Source organism: Tamandua tetradactyla, chromosome 17, assembly GCF_023851605.1.
Source record: "Tamandua tetradactyla isolate mTamTet1 chromosome 17, mTamTet1.pri, whole genome shotgun sequence".
Taxonomy (NCBI): Eukaryota; Metazoa; Chordata; class Mammalia; order Pilosa; family Myrmecophagidae; genus Tamandua; species Tamandua tetradactyla.
In genome coordinates this window covers 28,413,821-28,438,185 of record NC_135343.1, presented here as the reverse complement: position 1 = coordinate 28,438,185, position 24,365 = coordinate 28,413,821, and the positions used below count along the sequence as shown (strand labels likewise).

The 24,365-nt window shown below is 36.8% G+C and overlaps 1 protein-coding gene and 2 long non-coding RNA genes across 9 annotated transcripts in view; 2 read left to right on the top strand and 1 right to left on the bottom strand.

Moving 5' to 3' along the window:
• Positions 1-4,573, top strand: part of EFEMP1 (EGF-like fibulin extracellular matrix protein 1) — a 59,075-nt gene extending 54,502 nt beyond the window's left edge. The window contains exon 11 of the mRNA XM_077134271.1: positions 3,943-4,573. Coding sequence (XP_076990386.1) covers positions 3,943-4,104 — 162 coding nt within the window. The 3' untranslated portion in view covers positions 4,105-4,573. The remainder of the gene's footprint in view (positions 1-3,942) is intronic.
• LOC143660847 (uncharacterized) overlaps positions 1-24,365 on the bottom strand; it is a 256,137-nt gene that overhangs the window by 117,682 nt on the left and 114,090 nt on the right. The window contains exons 4-5 of one of the 4 annotated variants that reach the window (XR_013164274.1): positions 3,443-3,532; positions 3,281-3,343 (exon numbers count right to left, since the gene is read on the bottom strand). The exons of 2 other annotated variants lie outside the window; for them this stretch is intronic. This is a non-coding gene — a long non-coding RNA (uncharacterized LOC143660847). Of the gene's footprint in view, positions 1-3,280; positions 3,533-24,365 lie in introns of all 4 variants that reach the window. One more of the 4 variants, XR_013164273.1, reaches the window with a different exon arrangement.
• Positions 15,370-24,365, top strand: part of LOC143660848 (uncharacterized) — a 90,346-nt gene continuing 81,350 nt past the window's right edge. For 3 of the 4 annotated variants that reach the window (XR_013164279.1, XR_013164277.1, XR_013164278.1), the window contains exons 1-2: positions 15,370-15,490; positions 16,604-16,875. This is a non-coding gene — a long non-coding RNA (uncharacterized LOC143660848). The remainder of the gene's footprint in view (positions 15,491-16,603; positions 16,876-24,365) is intronic. The other variant, XR_013164280.1, reaches the window with a different exon arrangement.

The window sequence follows — 24,365 nt, the reverse complement described above, 5'->3', positions numbered from 1 at the left end:
ACATGCCTTTTGTAGGGGGCATGACTCAATCCCCAACATTTCATATCACATAATTCAAAACAGTTGGATCAAATACCACCAAGGTTTCTCCACCAAAATTCCACTTGTGCAGAGAATGCCTTAATTAAGCACCTATTGTGCTCTCAGCTCCATGCTAAGTGCTATGAGGAATTAAAAAGAAATGAAACACATGGCTCTTGACTTCAAAAAGCTTGAAACAGCATAGTGTAGTAAAAGTTAGCATCTATGAAAAAAGAAAAGGGACAATTTTGTGCTTACTTCCATGGTTCAAAGCTGTCAAAGAATTAATGTGGGCTGGAATAGTCAAAGAAGGTTTCTTGATGATCATAATATTTGACCTGATCATTGAAAGGACATGTGAGATATAGGACTTATATTTCCCAGATAGTGAGACTACCTGAGAAACTTTCTTCTCTGGAAGTGGGAACATATTGGAAAGAAGTAGTACATGAAAAAAAAAGGTAGAATAGTGCCCCCACCTCATTTGCTATTCCCTTACTGAGCCTTTTTTTCCTTCAAAGTCTTTATTACCACCTGGCATTTTATTCATTTGTTTGTGTTACACCATGTCACAGATGAATGTCTGTCCATGCCATGAGAACAGAAACTTTGCCTGTGTGTTTGCTGCTCCATCCTCAGAACATAGAACAGTACATGGCACATGAAAAGTGCTCAAATTTTTTTTTTAAATGAATGGATTAATTCAATCAATTCTTATAAGATATAACTATTGCTTACAAGGGAGCAAGCACTGTGCAAGGTCCTAGGAACAGAGCAGTGACTCATGCTGAGCCAATTTCTGCACCTGTGGAGCTGAGTCAAGACAATGAATAAGTACTCACAAGTATGCTTAGTGTTAACACAGAGAGTTGCCAATTGCTCATGAGTGACCAACAAGTGGACCTAACCTGGACATGGGTAGTCAGGGAACATTATGGTATTTTAGCTGAAGATAACAATAAGTGGAAAGAACAAAAAGCAGTCCAATTGGTCCTAGAGATAGAGTCACTTGAGAGGCTCCTAAAGAGATGAGCAGGGGGTGGGCCACGGTGGCTCAGCAGGTAAGAATGCTTGCCTGCCAAGCCCGAGGACCCAGGTTCGATTCCCGGTGCCTGCCCATGTAAAAAAAAAAAAAAAGAGATGAGCAGGGGTAAATCATACAAGACCTTAAAGATCATAGTAAGGCTTTTAAGTAGAAGGTTCACTTATCAGATTTTATTGTTCAAAAGATGCTTGGGTTGGAGTGGGACAATAATGGAAGTACACTGATCAGTTAGAAGTTCAAGAGATGGAGGACTAAAGTGGTAGCCCTGGGTAGAAAGAAAGGACAGATAATGAAAACTTAGGAAGAACAACAGAACCTAGAGACCCATTCACTATAGGAGATGAAGGAAATGGAAACATCAAAGATAACCCCAGTTTCTTGAGCAACAGTAAATTGTGGTATTATTTACAATAAATTGTGGTGTCATTATCTTTTCATTGGAAAGAAAGAAGCAGTGTAGAGGAAAAGGTGAAGAGTTATGTTTGGACATAATGAGTTTTTGTCCCTTGAGACTTCCAATGAGAGATGAGTAGAGAGTTGGATATGTGGGTTTGGAACTCAAAATACAGAGTTTAGAGTCACTGGCAAATACATAATAATTGAAGCCATGAACATGGATGAAATCACTGAGGGAAAGTATGTAGGCAGTAGATGAGTCACTCAGAAGAGAAGAGGGCCTGGGATAGGAAGGGGCTAGATGATGAAGAGCATTCCTTTCGATACCAAGTTCTAAACGCTGTTATAATCATCCAGTACTTAAGCCTACAATTCTCTGACCATTTCAATTCCCATGACCTTCAGCTTAATGCCACTCTGCCACCAACTCCTATGGCCACACCCCAGACTTTGCTATCATTCAAAACTGTTCCATGTCAGCTTAGTCTCCAGTGACCCATTCAATGGCTGGCTTTCCTTCCTCTCCCATCCCCTCACTCCCATTCTATCTGCTATTTCGCCCTCAAAGTAATGTTTATCTCCCGAACAGTACATTTTCTTCCTGTATCTCAACTGCTTAGATAGTATCAATAGATACTTGAACTATTCTGTCCCCAACAGTTCAACTCTGGATCAATCCCATAAAACATATCTATTTTCATACCCAGCTTGTCTGGACAGATTGGTAAGACTCTAAAATTTTGTACTCTAACTGCACATGGGTCCTCAGTATGCTCACTGATCAGTTTCTTTTTCTTATTTCTTTCGTTCCATTTTCTTCAGCCCCCAATCTTGAGCTTCCCCCATTCTTTTTAAGTGTCCACACCCTTCATTTGTAGTAACTGATTTCATCTCCTCTGAAACCACTGAGGCCAATGGGCATGAATAATTGGAATGACCCATCCCACCCCACTATCCACTTAAGTCCATGGGCCTCCCTTCTTACCTTCTTCCACTAGCCTCCAAAGATAAGGTTTCACTTGTTAATCAAGGCCAACCCCACCACCTGTATTTTTCTTTTCTTTATCTCTATAACTTTGTTTCATAAGATTCCCTTCTACTTCCTACATATTCAACCTCAGTTTTTCCCTCTAAATATTGCCCTTTCTTTCCCCTCCCTTCTCAGCTAAGGTACTTAGAGCATAGGCTGTAATCACAGTTTCTGCTTCCTCACTTCCAAGCCACTTCTTAGTTTTCTATTCCCAGTATCCTACTGAAGTTGGTCTGGAAAAAAAAGCAGCCTATAATACCCATGCTGCTAAATCCAGAGGACATATTTTTGGTCCCAGTCATCCTCAGCCTCCTGTGCTGTGCAGGACACTGATGACCACCCATCTATTTTCCACTTAATCATCTATTTCTTCTCAGCTTCCTTCAATGACTTCTCCTCTGCCTATCCCTTAAATGTAAGCCTCTCCAAGAACTCCAGCCTTATCCCATTCACATTCTCTCTCCTTGTTTAAAGTCCACCCATTCTGGTAATTACTGAATCCTAATCCATGTCTTGGCCCCTGTCCTGCCCCTGGCACCCAGACTTATACATCCCCTCACCTTCCCCTCTGACCTCACTAAAAATAAACTCAATGTTTATATAATTCAAAAAGGGATCGTTAAGTGTTAAGGAATCACAGCATTATTAATTTAAATGTATGGCCTTCTAGAGTGACAATTTTGAAAAAAAATTTTTAATTTGAGTGAATAAGCACTCAACGTACTCTTCATCATTGTGAAATTGCATCCAATTCTCCTGACATACTTCTTTACATAATTTCTATTTACCTGAGTTACTCCTCTGGCATTCAGAAACCTTTCTTCGATGCCCAAGGTCTCTCCTCTTTTCGTCTGTGTGAAGACACCTTAATGTATCTTCATGAATATCCTATATATCCTCATATAACTTAGAATTTTCACATTCTATTGAAATTAACTACGTCTCCTCACTTTCCAGAATATAAGCAGGGTGGGCCACAGTGGCTCAGCAGGCAGAGTTCTCGCCTGCCATGCTGAAAACCCGGGTTCGTTTCCCAGTGCCTGCCGATGCAAAAAAACAGACCACAATGTAAGCAGATGCACAACACTGAGAAGTAAAAAATGACAACTTTGCAAACCATTTCAAAACTTATCAGATTCTTACCTGAATTTGCATCTCTATAAAGGCTAGAGCCACCTAATAAAAGTGAGGAAAAATGTTAACAAAGAGGAAGGAATAGAAATCAAAGAACTATCAAAAAAGTGAGTCCTTGTAACTTGGAATTAATGACCATAGGAGACAAGGGATAAAATGACTTGTTGGAACCAAGAAGGATCTAAATAGTGGCTGTTTCTTCCTACCCTCAAAATTCTTCTTGTAAATCGCATAGGAAGCACACTTGCTCTAATAGAAACTCTGATCCAAGAAAAATGATTATATTAACTCCCTCCCTCTTTTTCTTTTGTTTTAGCAAACAAGTCCTGTAAGTGCAATGCTGGTGCTGGTGAAGTCGCTATCAGGACCAAGGGAGTACATCGTGGACCTCGAGATGATGACAGTCAACAGTATAGGAACCTTCCGCACAAGCTCAGTGTTAAGACTGACAATAATAGTGGGGCCATTTTCATTTTAGTCTTTCATTAGAATCCACCACAGGCATTTAAATCATCCAAAGAATATTGTTACCTAAAAGCACTATTTTATTTATAGACATATCTAGTACATCTGCATCTATATTCTGTACACTCACCCATAATTCAAACAATTACACCATGATATAAAGTGGGCATTTAATCTGTAAAGATTCAAAGTTTGTCTTAATTACTGCGTGTAAATTAGACATTAATCCACTACACTGGTCTTGTTCAAGACAGCTAAGCATACACTATCCAGAGAAATTTAGGTTCTTTCCTCTAAAAGTGGGGCCAAGCAATGATGATCTTGTGTGGTGCTTAAGGAAACCTTTACTACAGCTCAAGTGACACTCTCAAAGGAAGCAGCCATCCTAACAGTGACTAGCAAGCATGGGCAAGAATGAGTTTTTTAACTGCTTTGTATGAAAATAAAAAAGGTCAATAAAGATATATTTCTTTAGAAAATGAGGATCTACCATATTTGGTTTTTATTTTTATGATCAGTCTAAAGATAGTTGTTTATTATACAGGAATATGTCATTATATAATATGCCAATTCAGTAGGATATTTTAAATCTTGTCAGAAAGCCCTTATTATGAATATAAAAAAAAGTAAGCAAAATTCCCCCAAAATGAATAATGTATTACCTAGATATTTATTATATTGAGAAATCTTTGGGAGGAGATAAGAAAACAAATCCTTTCTAAACCACATTGGAGCTGATCTGAAGAGCAAACCCTAAATTCAAGATTTTTCAGGATGTGAAGCAAAAAGAAGAAAATATTTTTACTGAGGAAGTTTTAATTTATGGATAACATTAAAATTCTACAGCTTTACTTCCTAATAACTAAAATTTCTTATCTCTGTACTCTACACTCACAGAAGAAGAGAATAGTGATTGTTCTTACATCCAGCACCTGAGGGACAGTGAACTAAAAGAAATTACCCTCTCTCCAATTCTATGAAAAGGCTCTATGTCTTCTTATTTGTTTAAAATATAATCACTTCACTTTGATGTATCATATTTTTAAATAAAAATGAATAATCTTTTAGAGGGTCACCCAATCTTTGGAAGTTTTTTAATGTAGTCAATAAAAGCCAACATAATTTTGGTGTCTGGGGAGAAAGTCAGTTATAGTTAGCTACCAGCACAAGAATGACCATTTGATTTTTTTAAAAGTGTTTTTATAAATATACTAGGAAATGAGGAAACAGTAAGACTTAAAATCCTGCCACAAAAAAAATAAGTTTACAAGCCGTTTTTTCTGACACAGAGTTTCAAAGGCATATAAGAATAACTCTGACAACCACGCAATCCTGCTACGGAAATAAATGTTTCTCATAAAGTCGACTAAATTTACAGTAATTATAAAAAAAAAATTTCACCAAGAGACCAAGGAACAAAACACAAACTTGTTGTGTGGTTAGAGTGGAGTTGAGTTTTTAAAGGGTGAAAGGACACAGTGAAGAAAACAGGAATGTCCAAGGGGACAGACAAAGGAACAGAGTAAATACCCAGCCACAACACAGGAAGACTTGAGTTTGTTCCTTGCACCCTGGTCTGCAAGATTACATAGAAGTCCAGATAAACTAAGTCTTGATCCAAACAGTTCCATTTTTAATCAGTCTAGTGATTCTTCTGTATATGGACCCATATATAGAAGGGTTAAAGCTGGGAATCGTAAGAGTAAAAAAAAAAAGCCTGAAATCATTATGCAACAGAGTTTTCACCCGAAAACAAGAAGGTGGGAAGTCTACAACTCCACAGGGAATTGTAGCAGAAACAGCACCTTCACCTCCAATATATATTCTGGATCTAAAAAACCATAAATTTCAGTCAAGCTGGTTGCCCTTTCATCCCAAAGCCTTTACTATTCAAAAGCAAAAAGCCCTAGACATGTGGAAAGGACTGATATACTGAACTCTCACTGATGTGATTCTTAACCTATTCATCCACTAATCTCACAGCCTAAATTTTACCCATTTTTAGTTTTGTTTTTGAGTAAAAGGGAGAGAAAATGAAAGAAAAGTATTTCACAGATGCAAAAATCTAGAAAGAACTTTGAGAAGACAGCACATGAGTTCCATCACAGGTACAGACTTCCTGAATAAACATTAAAATCAAATGTATTCTTTTAATGTAATTTGATATTCAAAATAAAGGAACTGTCATGATTAAAAGCAAACCAAAGTGGTGAGACAAACTACACATGACTTCTTCCTCCTCTCTGCCATAGAACCACTGAGAATCAGATAGGAATGATTCATTATCAAAATCTATTATTCATCACCAAACATTTATTGAGTAACTTTTATGGTTATCCCTTTCAATATCTAACAGTGCAATGTAGTTTGAAAAAACCAGGCTTCCAATCTCATTCTAACATTCACCAGCTGAGAGACCTTGGGAAAGACATTTCACTTCTTGGATCCTCAGTTTTCTAATCCATAAAACTGGGATGTTGAACCAAGGTGTTTGTCTAGCTTTTAAAAACTATAACTGATCCTTACCACAGGCCTGACTTGAGAGCACTGTTGAAAGCATCAGAGTATTCAGCCCATGTGGTAGCTGTTGGGAAGCATTGGTGGAAGAGGAAATTAACAATTCCCACCCAAAAATAGGTCTTCACAATTTGTGTTCATCACTGGTGCTAAGGACATAAAATATAATCCAATTTAGCTATACATTTTGTAACCTGATTCAAAATAATTTTTGTTTTAGTATTCACAAGGTTTAATTATGCACAACTTTGCTCCTTTCCACTAATCTAGCTGAAATATGAATTCTCATGTTAGAAGAAAGTTGATTTACCTTGTTTCATGAGTGGGGAAAAAAAAACTAGTCCTAAGTTTCAACACATCCAAACATGCTTCAGGGGAAATGTATATGTTATTACTCAGTGAGCCTCGGTCAAGAGGAATGACCTTGTCATTTTCATCACTTCCTCATTCTAGTGCCAGTGGCAGGTCTCTAAGACTTCTGGACTCTCTGACTGGACAGTCATTTTCTGGCAGTGATTAGGAGACATCTATTGGTGTTAAGCCCTCTCAAAAGTAAAACAATGTCCCTTCAGCTGCCAAATTTCCCTCTTAAGTAGTTTCTTTGACAACTTGCAGTCTGTTTCCCAATAAAACACAAAATCTCTCCTATTACATGCCTTTCTTTCTAATAATAATAGGATTCTAGAGCTCAGATACCACCTTGTCAAACCCTCTTATCTTTAAATTTGTTCAAGGTCACAGTTCTTCGAACAAGAACACTGTGCCTAGAATATAGGTCTTATGACATAGGTCAGGGCTTTTTTCATCGGCCATATTCCAAATATCACCAAAAGGCAATCCCACCCCTCACCAAACCTCTTCCTGCAAAGGGTCCATCCTACCATTGTGTACCAGTCTTGCTGGCTAATGTGACCAGCTGTCACTACTATTGTCACAGGCAGTTGAGTTGGCACCACACAGATAGAAACCTGATTTTGTTTATAATATTTAACTTTAGCTGATTTATCTTTAAGTAGCAGTGGTTGTATTAGGTAAAAATACTCTTGAACTCTAGAAACTGAAATGCGAGGACTAATCACATTTTGGTCCTTACTATACTTGAAAAGATAATAGTTTTCAAAAGGAAAAAAAAAAAGCCAATTACTGAAGATCCCAGCAGAGTTCTCTGCAAAGGGGAGCTTTGAGAGTGGCAGTGGGTCAATACAGAATGGGACTAACACTGCTGGCTCAGGTGAGCAGTGAATGTAAAGAATATTAGCATTCCTTGGCATTGGTTAATATTCATTGGGTGATTTTTGAAAGGGCAAATATGTACATTAAATGTCATCACCTAAAGGATACTTGCTTTAGAGGCCTGGAGTAAAACAAGATACCACATTTTATAAGCAACTCACTCTTCAATGGGGCTTTTAGTTCTTCCACAATATGTTTAAATGAAAATAGCAAAAAAAGTTTAAAAATTAAGAATATTTGAGGGAAGAAATCAACTAGTAGCCAATCCCAGTATCTAATAAATGTCGTCATCTCTACTGCTCTGCCCTGACAAGGAAAATGTTTTAATGAATCCAAATGATTGAAATAGAAAGATTTTTCAATACCCCATGACTACCTGAACACAGCCGAGTAGGATTATTATTTTGGGGTAAGCTACACAAAAACAAGTTTATTGTTGAATCTTGTTTCCATGACTCTAAGCAGTAATTTATGTCCTGAATAGCCATATAGTCTTCTAACATCCTAGCGCTCCTTTTAAAATATAGAACAGCTGCTGGTCTGCTCACATGTTATGCTTTAAGAAGCCCAAGAGGGACAAAGCCCTCCATTAATATGTCGAATTATTTTTAACACCCTTATATTTCTATCCTGAATCATCATCCCTGAAAAATGGCAAGTTTCCATCTTCCCAGCTGGGGGGAGCACCTGCAAAATACAAAGCCAAACTGTGACACATCTGGTACCAAAAAAACAATCTTCTTTCATCTGGCCAGCAGACTAAGAGATCAAAATCGTTGAACAGAAATGAGGCAAAAAGTTAACCACCTCTTTTATGTAGTCAACACAGATGTCTAGTTAAGCTGTTTATATTGTAAGTGCATGTATATGTTAACAGAGGCACAGATCCCTTAATAAACCAGAGTTGGAATATAAATGCAAGAGAATTTTAAAGACTCGAATGCAATCATTCAGTACTTTTTTCCTTCCCATCCAAACTAAATTAGTTCCTGAAGAATTTCAGCATTATCTTTAAAAAGAGGCATATATTACAAATAAATGATGTTATTTAGGTATCTCCAAATTGTTCATTTCCTTAAAAAAAGAACTGTACTTTATATATTTGTAATTTAATACTTAAATTTTTTTTTTTTGCATGGGCAGGTACCGGAAATCAAACCCAGGTCTCTGGCATGGCAGGTGAGAACTCTGCCAGCTGAGCCACCGTGGTCTGCCCTAGATGATTTATTTAAATGGAAAATAACTTGTACATGGCTTAAACAAGGTGTCTTGGTTTGTGTTGTCCCAGAAACAGACTGTGAGACAACTGAGTGCAGGAAGTTTATTTGGGAAGTTATTTTAAGAAGCACAAGTAAGGAAGTGGGGAAAGTGAGCAGGGAAAGACAAGTAGCCAATAAACGAGTGAGTTAATTAGTGGATCACTTTTGTGGTCAATGGGAGCTCAGTTCTTCTGGGGATCCTCCAAGAAACTACATGGCACACTCCTCAGATTCATTCCACCAGAAGCCCAATTCCCATCCCAGTGCTGAGAGTTACCTCCAGTAAAACAAACAGTCAGAAACCCTCATCCACTTGTAACTGCAGCCAGGCAAGCTTTCAGGTGATAGAGGAAAGTCCCAAGAGGAGGGGAAAACAGACAGACACGTGTGTTGGGATGCAGTCAGAGAGCTCCAGACTTGTCTTCTGTAGACCCCAGTAAACCCATGTGGTCTGAGGGAATGGCAAGCAGGGCATGAATCTCTGTTGCTTCAGGTTAGCTCCATGATTGGTAATTCTGACAGTTGAAGCATGTGTTACTAACTCTATAGCGTCCCACTGCCCAGACCTCTTTCTTGACCTTTTTCTATTGGTCTTCCCATCTATTTTTTACCTCTCTTCCCCTCTCTTTTTTCTTTTTCTACTCATGGTTTTTCTCCTTTGAGTATCAATGAATTAGCAAATTCAGCATCAACCATGTCCAAGACCCTCAGTACTGAATTAGATACAAAGACACATAAGACACCACATAAAATAGTTTTATGGAGGTATTACCTGATTCTTGAGCCCATCACAAACTTAACTACAAAGTTCTGCATAAAATGGGTTGTTCTTCATAGGTGAAATTTCAGGGAAGCTAGTGAAATTGAAGCTTCAGGGCCCTCCCCTGCAAGAGTTACTCCCAAGGCTCTGAAAGAAACTTTTTCATTGTGTTCCCATGGTCACAAATTTTTGTAAAATTTGCAAAAGTAAGGCATTTTAGCTGAAGTGATTAGGATTGCTCTCTTTCCTCTCTGCTTTCCCCCCATCACTTCTCATGCTGGGTGGTACTAGAGTGGTCACAAGCATTCCAGCCAAGGACAGATGAAATGAGGATATTTTAGTTGGGTTTAGTGGAATATACTTACATCGCTCTGTAGCAGAATAAAGACCTTGGCTGGTCTTTGTCCCTGGCTTGGAGGTAACCTCTAAAGCTTTGGAATTTCACATAGTAGGAGTATCTTTTTTGTTATTCATGGTTGTTATTCAAGATGGCTTCCAAAAGTATTCCTACCATCCTCTGTGTTGACCTTACCTGACAGCATGCAAAAGGTTTAAGGCCAGAGGTTTTACCACAATATAATGTTTCCTACAGCATCTAGCATCAGAAGTATATAGGTAGTGGAAGAAAAACAAGTTTTGGAATATGCAGAGCCAGAGCTAGTTTATGGAAAATTCTTCTTTCACCAATGGTGTAAAATTATAACCAGAAGATTTGCATTTAATTAATGCCTATTATTCAAGAATATACTTAGCTACACAGCATAGACAATTATAAATGCACTACACAATAAAAATATTTTTCATACATTTCTATAACTCACCCGAAATTATTCTGACAATGAGAAGTGAATTATAACAAAAACAATTTTCATATTATATCAAAAGCAGTAATTCACTGAGTGTAAGAAATAAGTTTCAAATAGAAGTAATGAACAGACTCATGGGTAGCCTGATAATTGAATTAATGAAGAGAAGTGGATCATGTGAACACACCAGGAAAGAATTAAAATCATCTGCTACTTTCATATGAAACACTAACATTAGTGAAGATAACACAGAAAACTGATAATACACCACTACAACAAGGGCATCAACAATTAAATGGTTGAATGTAGCCATTTCAAAAAGTATTTAAGATGAGTCACTACTCAAGAAAACTTGAAATGACTTCAACTCCTACAGCTCTTGTATGATAGAAACTTGACAGAAGTTATCCCAAATTTGACAATCCTAAAATTTTGAGACATTGCGAATAATGACTTATGAAGCCAAAGTAACCTTTCAAAACCATCAACCTTTTAAAAAATTATCATGCTAGATGAAATACTGAACTAACATTCTATTCTCTCAATAGAAAATTATATTTAAAAATTGCTGCAATAAGCAATCAAAAAGTACACAGCTAAAAATGCAAAGAAAAAATATATATAACAAGGGAGTCTTGATCAGCTAAATAAAAAATACTACTTTCCCAGACTTTGTTATATTTGCTGTTTAAAAATTTGTAATTTATTGTGGTTTCTTTTGTTGTTCTAAATGAAAATTCACTTCTGTGTCTATTTTTGCATCTATAATGTGCATTCTTAAACTATATAAGCTTCGGCTCCCCCAAAACCTGGATACATCCCTGGTTGCTTTAATAAGAGCTCTTTTGATGGTAAGCAGGCCTGTTCTTAGCACATATGGGGCTTTCGTGCAGATTAGAAAAGAGAACATAATCTGGGCCTTGGACTATTTGAATAAGCAGGAAAAAAGTTAGGTATTACAGTATCAAAGTAAAGGACATGGACCCATATCTCAAGCTACCCGCCACAGCTTTAGGTATCATTTATTCTTGCTAATGGCAATCAGATTAACAGTTGATAATTTCTGAGTCAAGCCCAATAGTTGCAAAATTTATTCCACCCTTTGGTCTCTATATGAGTTTTTCTTGTAGTGTCTTAACATTCTGTTCCCCTACTTGTCTCTTAGCAGTGATTATCTGCTTTGGTTTCCTCTTAGGATCTCTTGACTAGCCTTTAATAAAAAGGCAGAGAACTTGTAGAAGTCATCCTGAATCTATTCTAAACCCGGATTACACCCCAACTCCTGGATCCTACTTTGGAATCCTGTTATGATTTACTTTAATAAACATTCACTGGGCATCTACCATGTGCCAGGCATTATGGTAAGGGAACACAGATGAATATGACATGGTGCTTGACTTCAAGGAACTTATAATATGGTCAGAAAATTAAACATGATATATTAGTTAGAAAATTAAATACTGGGGTTGGGTTCCATAAAAGAGTCACTATTTATTGAGCACCTATTTTGTATGAGATACTTTCAACACATTAGCTTACTCCATATATTCACTCTATGAGAAAGAGATTATTCACTCCATTTAACTGGTGAAGAAGAATCAGTGATTTGTTGAGTGCTAGACATGAGCAGAGACAGAACCAAGATCAGAAAACAGATCCATCTTTCTCCAAAGTCTGAATATTTTAAAGGGGAGGGCAGCAAAAAGGGTTTAACCCTAATTGGGGGGAAGTCAGAGTAGATCCCTAGGCTGATCTTAAAGATTGTATAGAGTTATTTAAGTAAAGAAAAGGTATTTCAACAGAAGAAAATTTATACACAAAGGCAAGGAAGTAAACAGCAAGGGACATGTCAAGAAACTTCACAAACCTTGTGGTTCCTAACACTCATACTAGATCCAGACTCCTATTAATCAATCATCTAGTGGCAAGTTTCACTCCATCCCATCAGTTTCTTCATTTCCCAAGCTGTTCTTTCTTTCCTCATTTCTTTCTACAAACATAGATAAGATAGCTGTTTAAATACCATTTCTATCCTCAAGGAATTAACAATTTCTTGGTGTAACAAATTAATTAAACAATTCCACCAACAAATATAAAATTTCAATTGTGACATGCTACAATAAAAGGCATGTGGTACCATGAAAGCCTATAATAGGGAGAATCACTGTAATGAGGGAAATAAAATGCTTTCCCTAGAAAAGTGTTCCTTGAGCTGAGATTCTGAAGACGAGTAACAGTTCACCTTGTTTAAAAAAAATGGAGGGCAGAGCATTCCAGAAACGATAACTATAAGACCCTCTGGAGGGAGGGATCATTCTAGGGAGAGAGAGTCCAAATGACTGGAACACCAATGTGGCTGGAGCTGAGAAGTAAGAAGTAGCATGATAAGGGATAAGATTGTAGAAATAAGTAGATTGATGAAGTTGTATCTTTATTCTTAGAGCAATAGGAAGCTTTTTCAATATTTTAAACAGGTAAATAATGTTATCAGATGTGCATTTTGGAAAATCCCCTTGGACCTAGAGATGATTTGGAAATGAGCCAGAATTTTGGCAGATTAGAAGACTTTCAGCAGTCTGGGGAAAGATAATACATTAACTTGGACAAGCATGTTGAAAGAGAGCATGAAAAGAAGTGAACAAATTCAGTATATACTTAGAAGGCAAAATCAAGGACTTGATGGATTGGATGCAGAGGATAAGGGAGAAGGATTGAGAATGAACCTAGGTTTCTGTTTTGTACAATTTGACAGGAAGACAACTGTTTCCAAGTAGGGACTCAGGAATCTAGGCTCCTCCCATCTTGGGGCTTTATCAACTTCACAGATGGCTGTAAAGGTCACTGTAATTATCTACATCAAGAGGTGGGCAGGCTTCCCCCCTAAGTGGGACATCACATCCAGGGGTGAAACATGGGAGATGACTCCCAGGGATGAACCTGACCCTGGCACCATGGGATCAACAATGCCATCCTGACTAAAAGAGGGAAAAGAAGTGTAACAAATAAGGTATCAGTGGCTGAGAGAGTTCAAATGGAGGCTACACTGGAGGTCACTCTTACGTAAGCTTCAGTTAGACGTGGCTACCTATCATAGCTTGCCAAACCCCAACCAAAACCATTCCTGCCAATCCTAAAGAATACTTAGGGCATTATATAAGATTCTACAAAGGTTCCAGGCACTAGATAACTTTCCAGAAACCTTCATCCTCCGATGGGTCCCTGAACCAGATAAGTCCTGAAATGCAGAAGGGCCAGCCTCTCCAGAACATCAACTAGTTCTTTCTCCCTATCCACATGAAAAAGTTGGAATGGGCATAGCCCAAATGCCCCTAAAAGTGGGAGAAAGATCAAAGTGGAGTTATACAGAGAAGGTAGAGTTTAACAAATGAGTACGATTACTGAATCATTATATCGATATTTCTTTTAGTCTCCAGTATCTTAGAGCAGCTAGAAGTAAAATCCTTAAATTATGGAATTGTAACCCATACCAAATTCTGAAATCTGTTCTCCAACTAATTGCTGTGATGTATTTTGAAATAACATTGTTATATATATATATATGTTATTTTTCACAAAAGAAAAAAAGTCAATTGTGATGATAAATGCACAATTATATGATGTTGTAAACCAGTGATTGTACACTTTGCATGACTACTTGGTATGTGAATACCTAGTATATATCAATAAATAATAAATAATTTAAAAAAAGAGCTGGGCAGGGAAAGAATGTGGGATCATTTTACGGGGCAGATCTGAAGCAGCTGGCATCACTCAACTCATTTTCCTTTGGCCATACCTCACTTCAAGCAAGGCTGGGAAATAGAGTCCAGTTATGTGTCCAGGAAGAAGAGCAAATGAATTTGATCATTAGGTAATAGTCTCTGCTGTAATGGGCAAGCTAGAAAATTATATATTCTTTATTCTGGTAATGGGGCATTCTAGTGAAGCAGAAAACTGTTTTCTAACTCCCAGTTTATTTTTTTTCACCATATCCCTTCTTTCATTTTGTTTTGGCCTTTTATTTTTTATTTTCCATAAATGTATCATCACAATCAACTTTTTTTTCTTTTTTGTGAAAAATAACATATATATTTCAAAAGAAATAAATTTCAAGGCACATCACAACAATTAGTTGTAGAACAGATTTCAGAGTTTGTTACGGGTTACAATTCCACAATTTTAGGTTTTCACTTCTAGCTGCTCTAAGATACTGGAGACTAAAAGAAATATCAATATCAATATCAGCACTCATACTCATTTGTTAAGCCCTACCTTCTCTGTATAACTCCACTATCACCTTTGATCTTTCTCCCACTCTTTAGGGGCATTTGGGCTATGCCCATTCTAACTCTTCCATGTTGGAAGAGGCTGTCAATAATATGGGATGGGAAATGGAACTGGTTAATGTTCTGGAGAGGCTGGTCCCTCTGCATTTCAGGACTTATCTGGTTCAGGGACCCATCTGGAGGATGTAGGTTTCTGGAAAGTTGCCTCAGTGCATGGAGCCTTTGTAGAATCTTATATAATGCCCTAAGTGTTCTTTAGGTTTGGCAGGAATGGTTTTGTTTGGGGGTTGGCAAGCTATGATAGGTAACAATGTCCAACTGAAGTTTGCATAAGAATGACCTCCAGAGTAGCCTCTTGACTCTATTTGAACTCTCTCAGCCACTGATACCTTATTTGTTACACTTCTTTTCCTCCTTTTGGTCAAGATGGCATTGTTGATCCCAGGGTGCCAGGGCTAGGTTCATTCCTGGGAGTCATCTCCCAAGCTGCCAGGGAGACTTTCAAACCCTTCCTTTTAATGGACTTCTAATGTTCAAGGTAAGTAGAACTCTTATTTAGTTCCTCACTTCCATGTATTCATTTTTAATACCTATTTATTCATTCAATAGGTATTTAAGTATATTTTTGCAGCTTAGTTGCTTACTCCTTGCCCAAGGATGGCAGAGAGAAACAAAATTAATCTTTTACTCTTAAAAGAAGAGCATGAGAACTAGATTTTAAATTTATGAGAAAAATGTTTATGCACAAATATGATTACTTTAATGTAATTTCTAATAACCAAACAAATGGAAACAGTTTACATGTGCAATGGAATGGCTAAATTAAAACTATGGCAATCTATATGGTATAATATACAGAGATTACAATAATGTTTATAAAGAGATTTTTATGAAGTGTGGAATGATTCTGATACAATGTTAAATGGGAAATGCAGGAGGTACTATCTCAATTACATAAATACATGCTTGCAAAGAAGAAAGTACATGGGATATTAACTGCAGATATTTCTGGGGTAGCATTAAAGAAACTTTTTATTCTCTCTGTTCTTTCCTATATCTGCAATTTTCTTATAAGTTTCATATCAGACAAAAAATTATTTTTAAGCAAATTCATAAAAAACAAACTCATGGAAGCCATAAGAGGGCAAAGCCAAAAAAAAAAAAAAAAAAAAAATGCAGACCAGAGGGTCAAGGCAGATAGAAGAGGTGGAACAGCAAAGTCAAACTTTCCCCTGGTAAAACAGAATCAGGAGGATAGGCCAGAGGTTGACTATACCAGAACAATAGAGGAAAGATGGGGCTGACACCAAACAAGAGGATAGAAGGGAGAAGCAAAAACTATGGGAGCAGTTTGGATTCAGAGGTGGTAAACAAAGTTTGGAAGCAAGAATTTGAGTGCTGGGCAGTCCACATTCAATTCCTAGGATGGGATTTATGTCATACCTTATTTGAAAATCTAAGGCCCACTTTTCAGGCATGGCTTCAAACATCTTAAAGTCATCCCTTAGTGCCAGGAGATCTGTTAGTGTTTTACAAGAAAAGTATTTTTTAATGCTTAGACATTTAAATAGTAATAACGATAGCTAAGATTTACTGAGTACCTATTCACTGCCATACACTATGCTAAATAAATGCTTTATGTGCTTTACAGATATTATCTAATTTTATGACATGAGCATTTCTACCCCATTTTAAAGATGAAGAGACAGAGATTCAGAGAAATAAAGAACTTTCCAAATCATACTACCAGAACTTGGTGGAGGAAGAACTGTAACCCAGGTCAGTGAGTCCAAAGCCCATACTCCTGACCACCTCATTACTGCTCAGTGGCTAATTTTTTATGGCCCATAGATATTTGCTGAGCCTCTTTTTAAAGGCATTTTGGTAAAACAGAAACAGAGATATGACTGACTGATACCATGGGTAAGTAAATTGCATTAAGAACTTTGGTCTTTGTTAAAGGAAAATCACTAATAGAAAACTCTTTATGAGATTAAATTTGGAAATAAGAAAGCCTTCTCAGCACCCCTAAAATCAGACTGTGGGGTTTGGAGATGATTCTTCCTACTGCATCTCTAGAAAGTAAATACAGAGGAAATGGTAAGTTTATACTAGGTTAACTCAGGCAGCCATGAAACTTCAGAAAAACCTAAATGGAGCAGGTAAAGCATTAAGCAATTAAGATTTCTAAATAAAATTGAAAACATAGCAGACAACCATGAATTATTCTTCTTTGGATCACTGAAACACACTCCTTTTAGACCAAACATCTAAAGAATACTGTTAAATATAAAATATAAAAACTTTAAAAACTTTATAGTTCAATAATTTCTCCTGTGGACTGAAGAATGCTTTCAAATGTGCAAGGTTGAACAGTGAATGGAATAAAGACAGTAAATACCCTTTTGTTTTCTTCTTAGACATTAACGTAGAGCTGTTGAATATCAGTTGCAACTTAATAATAACATGCTCAGGGTTTCTTTTCTTTTTTTTTTTTTTATTGCTCAAGATTTGGCATGTTTTCTGTTGTTGAATGAAGCCTATGCAATTAGCTGTGAGGAAAGCTACAGACCGGTAGGGCCACTTCACATTCATAGAAGTAACTGTTTACACATGACCAATTGCCTGCTCTCCATCACTGGTTCTAAATCTAGCAAGTCATTCCAAAAGCAATGACAGGGCTTCAGAACATATCATTCACCTCCTGTTTCAAAAAAAGGGCTGTCCTTTAAGCAGCAAGAAATGTTTCAAATGCTCTGTGATGAAATTACACAAAGAAAACAGAAAACAAATGATGCTGTAAATGTCACAAAATTGTCAGTGATGAAGTCTCATATCAGCAACCCATGGTCAACTCAAAGAAAGGAGAAATTAAACATCTGCTCAATGACACCAAAGAAATATCTATTTTTTAAAGTGGTCCAACTGCCAATCTGAAGATTCCATTTTGAAGCTACTGAACTGGTATCAAGATACTCTTTTCATTCTATGAGTGTGCTCAGAGAAGGTAGGGCAAGTTTCCATGTTAAATAAATCAAAGTCAATAAGAAATGAAAAGCAAGGAATCAAAAATGATGCAATACAAAGCTATTTAGTTCTGCCAGATGCTTCTGTAGCAAATGAGGGATTTGCCATGTTATCTTCCCAATAGCTCCAGTAATGAGCTATTTGGTGTGGAAGGGAACTCAAGTCCCAGCTCTTGACACTTTTATAGTCCTTGGTCAAAGTTTTCAACAGAACTTGGGGCAGGCGTGACTAGGCAGCTAGATTATACAAACTGACTTTCCACTTCAGATACACAATACTTACTTTTCAGGGTGAGCCAGTAAACCAGCTGACCAATTAGGCCACACACTTCATGCCTCATGAAAGCTAAGCAAAGACTGTACATGTAAAAGTCTTAGAAACACATGCAATCTGGATTATTCTTTAATGTATCTTCATATAATTTCCATTAAAAAGAATGCCAACAACCAGCAGTCTTCTACATCATAGCCACACATCTGTAAAAAATACTGAGAGTGTCTCTGAAGCAGAGATGTAGTTCTTTGGATTTATAGAGGGCCACATTCAGGCTATAAACTTCAGAATAGAGGCAAAGTTTTACAAAGCTTTCCAAACTCCTCTAACCTCCTGTTATTTGGCCTGTGTCTTAGTTTGCCAGAACTGCAATCACAAATAACACAAAATGGGCTGGCTTCAGCAATAGGAATTTATTGACTCAAGTTTCAAAGGCTAGAAATCCAAAATCAAGGCATTGGCAATTTAATGCTTACTCCCCAGTCGGTAGCATTCTGATGCTGACTTGCTGAAATTCCTGGGGTTCCTTGGCTTGCATCTCCTCATATCCCCTCACATGGTGAGCTTGCTCTCTCCTTGTGTTTGCTCCTCCAGTTTCCATGGACTTCCGGCTTCTCCCTGTCTTCTTCTGACTCCTGGTTTCTATTTGCAAGGACTCTGACATATGGAGGAAGGCCCATCCTGATTTAGTTCAGCCATACTACAATAGGATCTTAGAAGATCCTATTCACAAATGAGTCCCCTCCTTAACTAATAATACATCAAAGGATCCTATTTACAAATGTAATCATACCTACAGAAATGCGTATTAAGATTAAGAACATCTTTTCACCTAAGATTCAGAGTTAGAGCTCTGAAGCTATGAAAGCTATGAAAGTCAGCAACTGTTGAAGTTGAAAAAGTGATCAGAATTCAACTAGAGATATAAATGAAGCTGATTTGGATAGGACTAAGGTAAATCAGAACACAGGGTAAAGAATGACATGGTCCATATTTTAGAACTTCAATTTCTGTGTGAGACCAAAGGGAGAGATGTTTATTTGGTGCAAAATTTATATTTTGGATAGTGCATTACCTAATTTAACTTGTATGGTCAGTTATTTGAACACCATAAATACATGGAATCTTGAATACAGAGCGAGATCTTGGTTTGTACAGGTTAGTGTGATCCTCGATATATTCCAGAGTAATTTAGGATGTGATGATTTATTATATGGGGGATGGTAGGGAGAGAGGAATCAAAGATTATGCCATGTTTCTTCCTTGAATAACTGAATATGTTATTCATTGAAATAACAAACACAGAGGAAGATGCAGTTCTGGGAAGGAAAATGACAAATTCATCTTTGGACATGCTAAATTTAAGGTATTTAAGTAAGAGTTGTACATGGGTTTGAACCATGGACAGTTAGATAAGTGGACTGAATTTTAGGAGTTCAGTCTCCCTAGAGGGATAGCTAAGGCTATATGTGGTCACAGAAACCTGAGGGTAAGACTGAAAAAAGCCATCAGAAAAGTGGGAGGAAACCTTGGGGAATGTGATGTCAAAGAAGCCAAAAGAATATTTCAAGATGAAGCAAGTAGTCATCAGGGTCAAATGTTGCTTAAGCCAAATAAAATAGGACCAAAGAGAGTGTTCACTAATTAAAAACACCTTCATGCCTTTGCTCAAATGATTCCTTCAGTTTGGAATGTCCTTTCTCACAATCAGTGACCACAGATACATTTCCATCTTTCAAGGATCAGTTCAAATCGCCTCACATTTGCATGGTGATTTACTGAACAACATAACATGTTACCTCATTTACTGACTGTAAGGTTTGGGGGGTTAAAATCATCTGTTATGTATCTTGGCACCCCTGAAACTCATTAAAATGTGGTTGCTGTAGGTTCAGAAAGGAGCCAAATTGTAGGGAAAGCTTCATGAGAGAAGAGAATCTAAGGATGGAAAGAGCTGATGTACAGGCCAGAACTGTTGCTTGTCCAGCTCAAGCTTGTGTCCATGTAAGCCTAGCCACAAACAAATTTCCTTGATTATTTAGAAAGAAATAGGGGATAGTCAGTCTTCCTCCTTGTATGCAAAGTCAGCAAATGAAATGGTGGTGAGGAGGCCATCTTACTTTTTCCTTGTGACTTTAACGCCATGGACCAGTTTAGTGCTAGATCTGGAGCAAAATGCCCCCATCTTTGGGGTCTGACTGACGTCACTCGTCCCAAAGGGAAGTATCCATGAACAGCCGCTGATAAGCAAGCATTCCTCTTCTCAATGTTCTTTTTTCTGGGAGTATAAACATTTAAAGAGGAAAGCCTATTTGAGTAGGTGCAACCACCAACTTCACTTACCCCTCTTATTTAATGAGTGTATTTTGTTTTATGGTTGTTTCAAGAGAGCTGACAGAGAGGAGGCGGTGATGAATGGAAAACATGAAGCAACTTGCCGAGTTGTGAGGTCGAGGGCTTGCTTTGTTGCTCCCTCACAGACCAAGTTTCCAAGATTCCTTTTTCAAACCCAGATCAAACCCAAACTCAAGGAGGAGAATTCTTGCTCTCCTCCAAAGTCTCAACCAGAGAGATGCTTGAGGGAGATGTGGCCCCCAGCACAGTAACAGTCAACAGAGTAGTAATATGGTACCTTTTTTTTTTTGGCTATGTTCAGCCCCCATCTCCAAAATTTGCTGCCTAGAAACAGGACAGGAATTATTCTGCCCTTCCCCCATCACTGCCTAAGCAACATTCCTCCTGAGTTCTCAAGAGGCACTGGTATTCAGAACATCAGCAAATATTTACTCAAGACCCAGAAAAGTACCTCAAAAATGGTGGGTCCTCAGTGGGGGCAACACCCATCAACACTGGTAACAAATAGCCTCTTAAGCCGTCGTTTTTTATAAGTGGGAAGAGGGCAGAGTAATGAAGATAGAAATTAACAAAAGTAAAAATTCCCAGCAGCTTCTAACTGGAATATGTTGCCTAAAGAAACTACAGCTCACTTAGAAGTTTTTAACTGTTTATTAATATTAAACACAGGAGGAATTCTGGTGGCCCCCTCTTTGTATCACATTGTTTTTCTCAGTCAGCACTGCCTTGCATATAATAATGCACAAGTCATTTCTGAATGCCTTTTTCTCTTACACTGTGGTTTTTACTGACTACCCTGAAAGGGATAAAAACAGATGATCGGCTTTACACTGATCCATCATATCAGTGTCTAAGGATGGGGCTAGCTGTATAAGGAGAGCTTTTCAGACAGAAGAAAGAGTATTATAATCTGATTCTTAGGAAAAAACTTAGAGAAGTAGTTCATTGCAGCATTTTACATGCTAATTTTTTTTTAAGAAACAAATGAGACATGAGAAAAAGTATTTTACCAAGATCACATAGTTATAAGTACCTCCTGAGAATGAATTTTATTCTTAATGTGTTTCCACTGTTTTTAATACCAGCAATATTAGATTCTTACCACAATGTAATAGTATGCTCATTTTATAATCTTAATCCCTGAGCACACAGACACACTCATACACACACATGCACACACATGCACATACACACACACGGCCCACAACTGTCTAAGAGGCTTTCACGAAGAACATAGACATAGAAGTCAAGAATGATTTAGGTAGTAAAAAACTCCAAAGACTACTATATATTAAAATGGGAGAAAGCTGTTTGATTTAGATCAGTAAATACTCTCCTGTAACTAATAACAATAATAAGTAGGATTTTTTAGATGCATTAACACATTTAATCCTCACGACAATCCTATGATGTAGGGCTGTTATTATACCTATTTACAAAGGAGGAAATCAAGGCTCAAAGAAGTTAAGCAATTTTCCCAAGGTCCTGCAGGTCTCACAGCTAATAAGTGAGAGAGCCGGGCCTTCAATCAAAGCCTTCAGGTTCCAGAGGCTACTCTCTTAACCGGGAGAGCTTGCTGCCTAGATTCAGGCTTAACGCCTACAACCATAAATAACATGCATGAGACTGTTTTGCAAATGGATTTCCCAGAGTTTTTTAAAAGTTTGATTCTATATATGAGTAGTGAGATTATTCTTCTTTAGAGTATTCATAGAACTGCTGACCCAAAACAGCAGAGTAATTCAACATCTCACAGTTGTCCTTTCCACTGATATATGATACTTACTTTCACAAGCTAATTTTTATAATTAATTAATATAAGATTGCTTCTAGCTTATGAACTACAGCTATGTTCTCATTTTAGTATTTTTCAAGAACTTGGACTTTACTTTAGAAGATTTTTTAACTAAACATTTAGCATCATTCATAACTTGATCATCACTCATAACTTGATCATCATTCACAACTTGTCCCATTTCTCATAATGTATTAGTGGAAATTATGCTTGGTTTTAGAATAAGCCATGCAGGTTTCATATGGGGTTCCTTGCCATTAAGGGTAAAATAAATATTTCAATAGTGACCACATATTTTAATAATAGGATATTGACCATAACTTCAAGAGAGTCCTTTTTAAAAGTCAATCTGATTTTTTTAAATAAGATGACATCTTTGCCAGATATTTATCTCACACTTTTAAGCTGATCAGAATTCTCCAGGCTGTCAAATTATAAATCACTGCCACAAATCACAAATTATATCATCAAACTACAAATTAATTGAATAATTGCAAATAGAATTTACTAAATGATTATAATGTGACTAAAAAGTGAGTTCCAGTTCCAAACAAGAAGCTGTATTATTTACAGGCAGAAATAAAAGGGCTGTGTAATGATGAAAGGTAAAAGATCAACCTCTTTTTAGCTATTTCTTTTCAAATAATGAAAAGTAGTTTTCAAGAAAAGATAAAGGAAAATTTGATTTGAAGAAAAACACTGAACCTAAGCTCACTAATTAGTAAAATTCCTATGGTGAACAGCACCACATATTAGATGCTGATAAGAAATATCTAAAAAATGTCAAAAAACAATTTTACCCCACTGTTTTGATCTTGCCATTTTCACTCTGGGGCTTGTTTTGGCCACATTTTTATGGACAGAGATATACTAAAGTAAATTTCATTAAATCATAATTTTTTTGATCAAGTTTCTATACATATAATATTTCTAACTTTCCCCATTTTAATTTTAATTCTATGATATTATTTTCATCAGGATCAATTCTTTTGGGGGTAAATTTTACAATGATGATTTTATTCATTTATCAGAGTTTCAATATAAAATATTACTGATTATCCCTTCAACCATTTTGAATTTTCTTTCTGTGATCAATTTTTCAAACTAAGTAAAAATTTTGCACTCTAAATTTTGTCAAAAGTATTTTATTATTCTGTTAAACTGGGTAAATTATAGATTTTATCATAAGAAGTTTTAATTATCACGTTGTTTCTATTTATTCATACCTATAATATAGACTGTGAACTTGATTTTTTAAAAATGATTGCTGATGCATGAAGATATTTTGAATAATTTCTCTCAGATAATACAGAATTGATCTGTCATTAAAGGTTGGCCAGTTGTCTGGTTGTATATTTCTAAACACTTCTGTATTCCATGAACTTCTTCTGTACACTTCATTGACTGAATAACCTTGGTCAAGCTTCTTAATCTGAATACCTGACTGTTTCTTAGTTTTCTCTTCTATGAAATCAGGATTATAACAATGCATACCTTATCAAATTGCTGTGAGTTATTATAAGAGAGAATATATGCAAAGCACTTAGAGCGTAGGTACCTGGTACTCACTCAATAATATTAGCTAATAAATATGACTAGTTTTACTATTTTACTACTGTCAATAGTGGCAGAGAAAAGAGTAGATGATAGGGTCAAAATGTTCTTGAATTCAATATGATGGCGTTAAAATGGTAAGATCAAAACAGCAAGACCAAAAGGAGGAGTCAGAATATCCCATATGTTAACATACGGTATCTAACTCATTTGCAAGTCCACCTTGAAAGAGCGAGAGAAAAAAAGCTCTCATTATCAATAGAAAGAATTCTCAATATAGTTTAACAACCATTCCATTCTTTAGGAAGAACTCTATACTAAGTTCATTAAGGTAAAATATAATACAATACTATGTGATATATAGTAAAGACTGCTATGTCCTCATTTTTTAAAAAATGCTGTAATTATT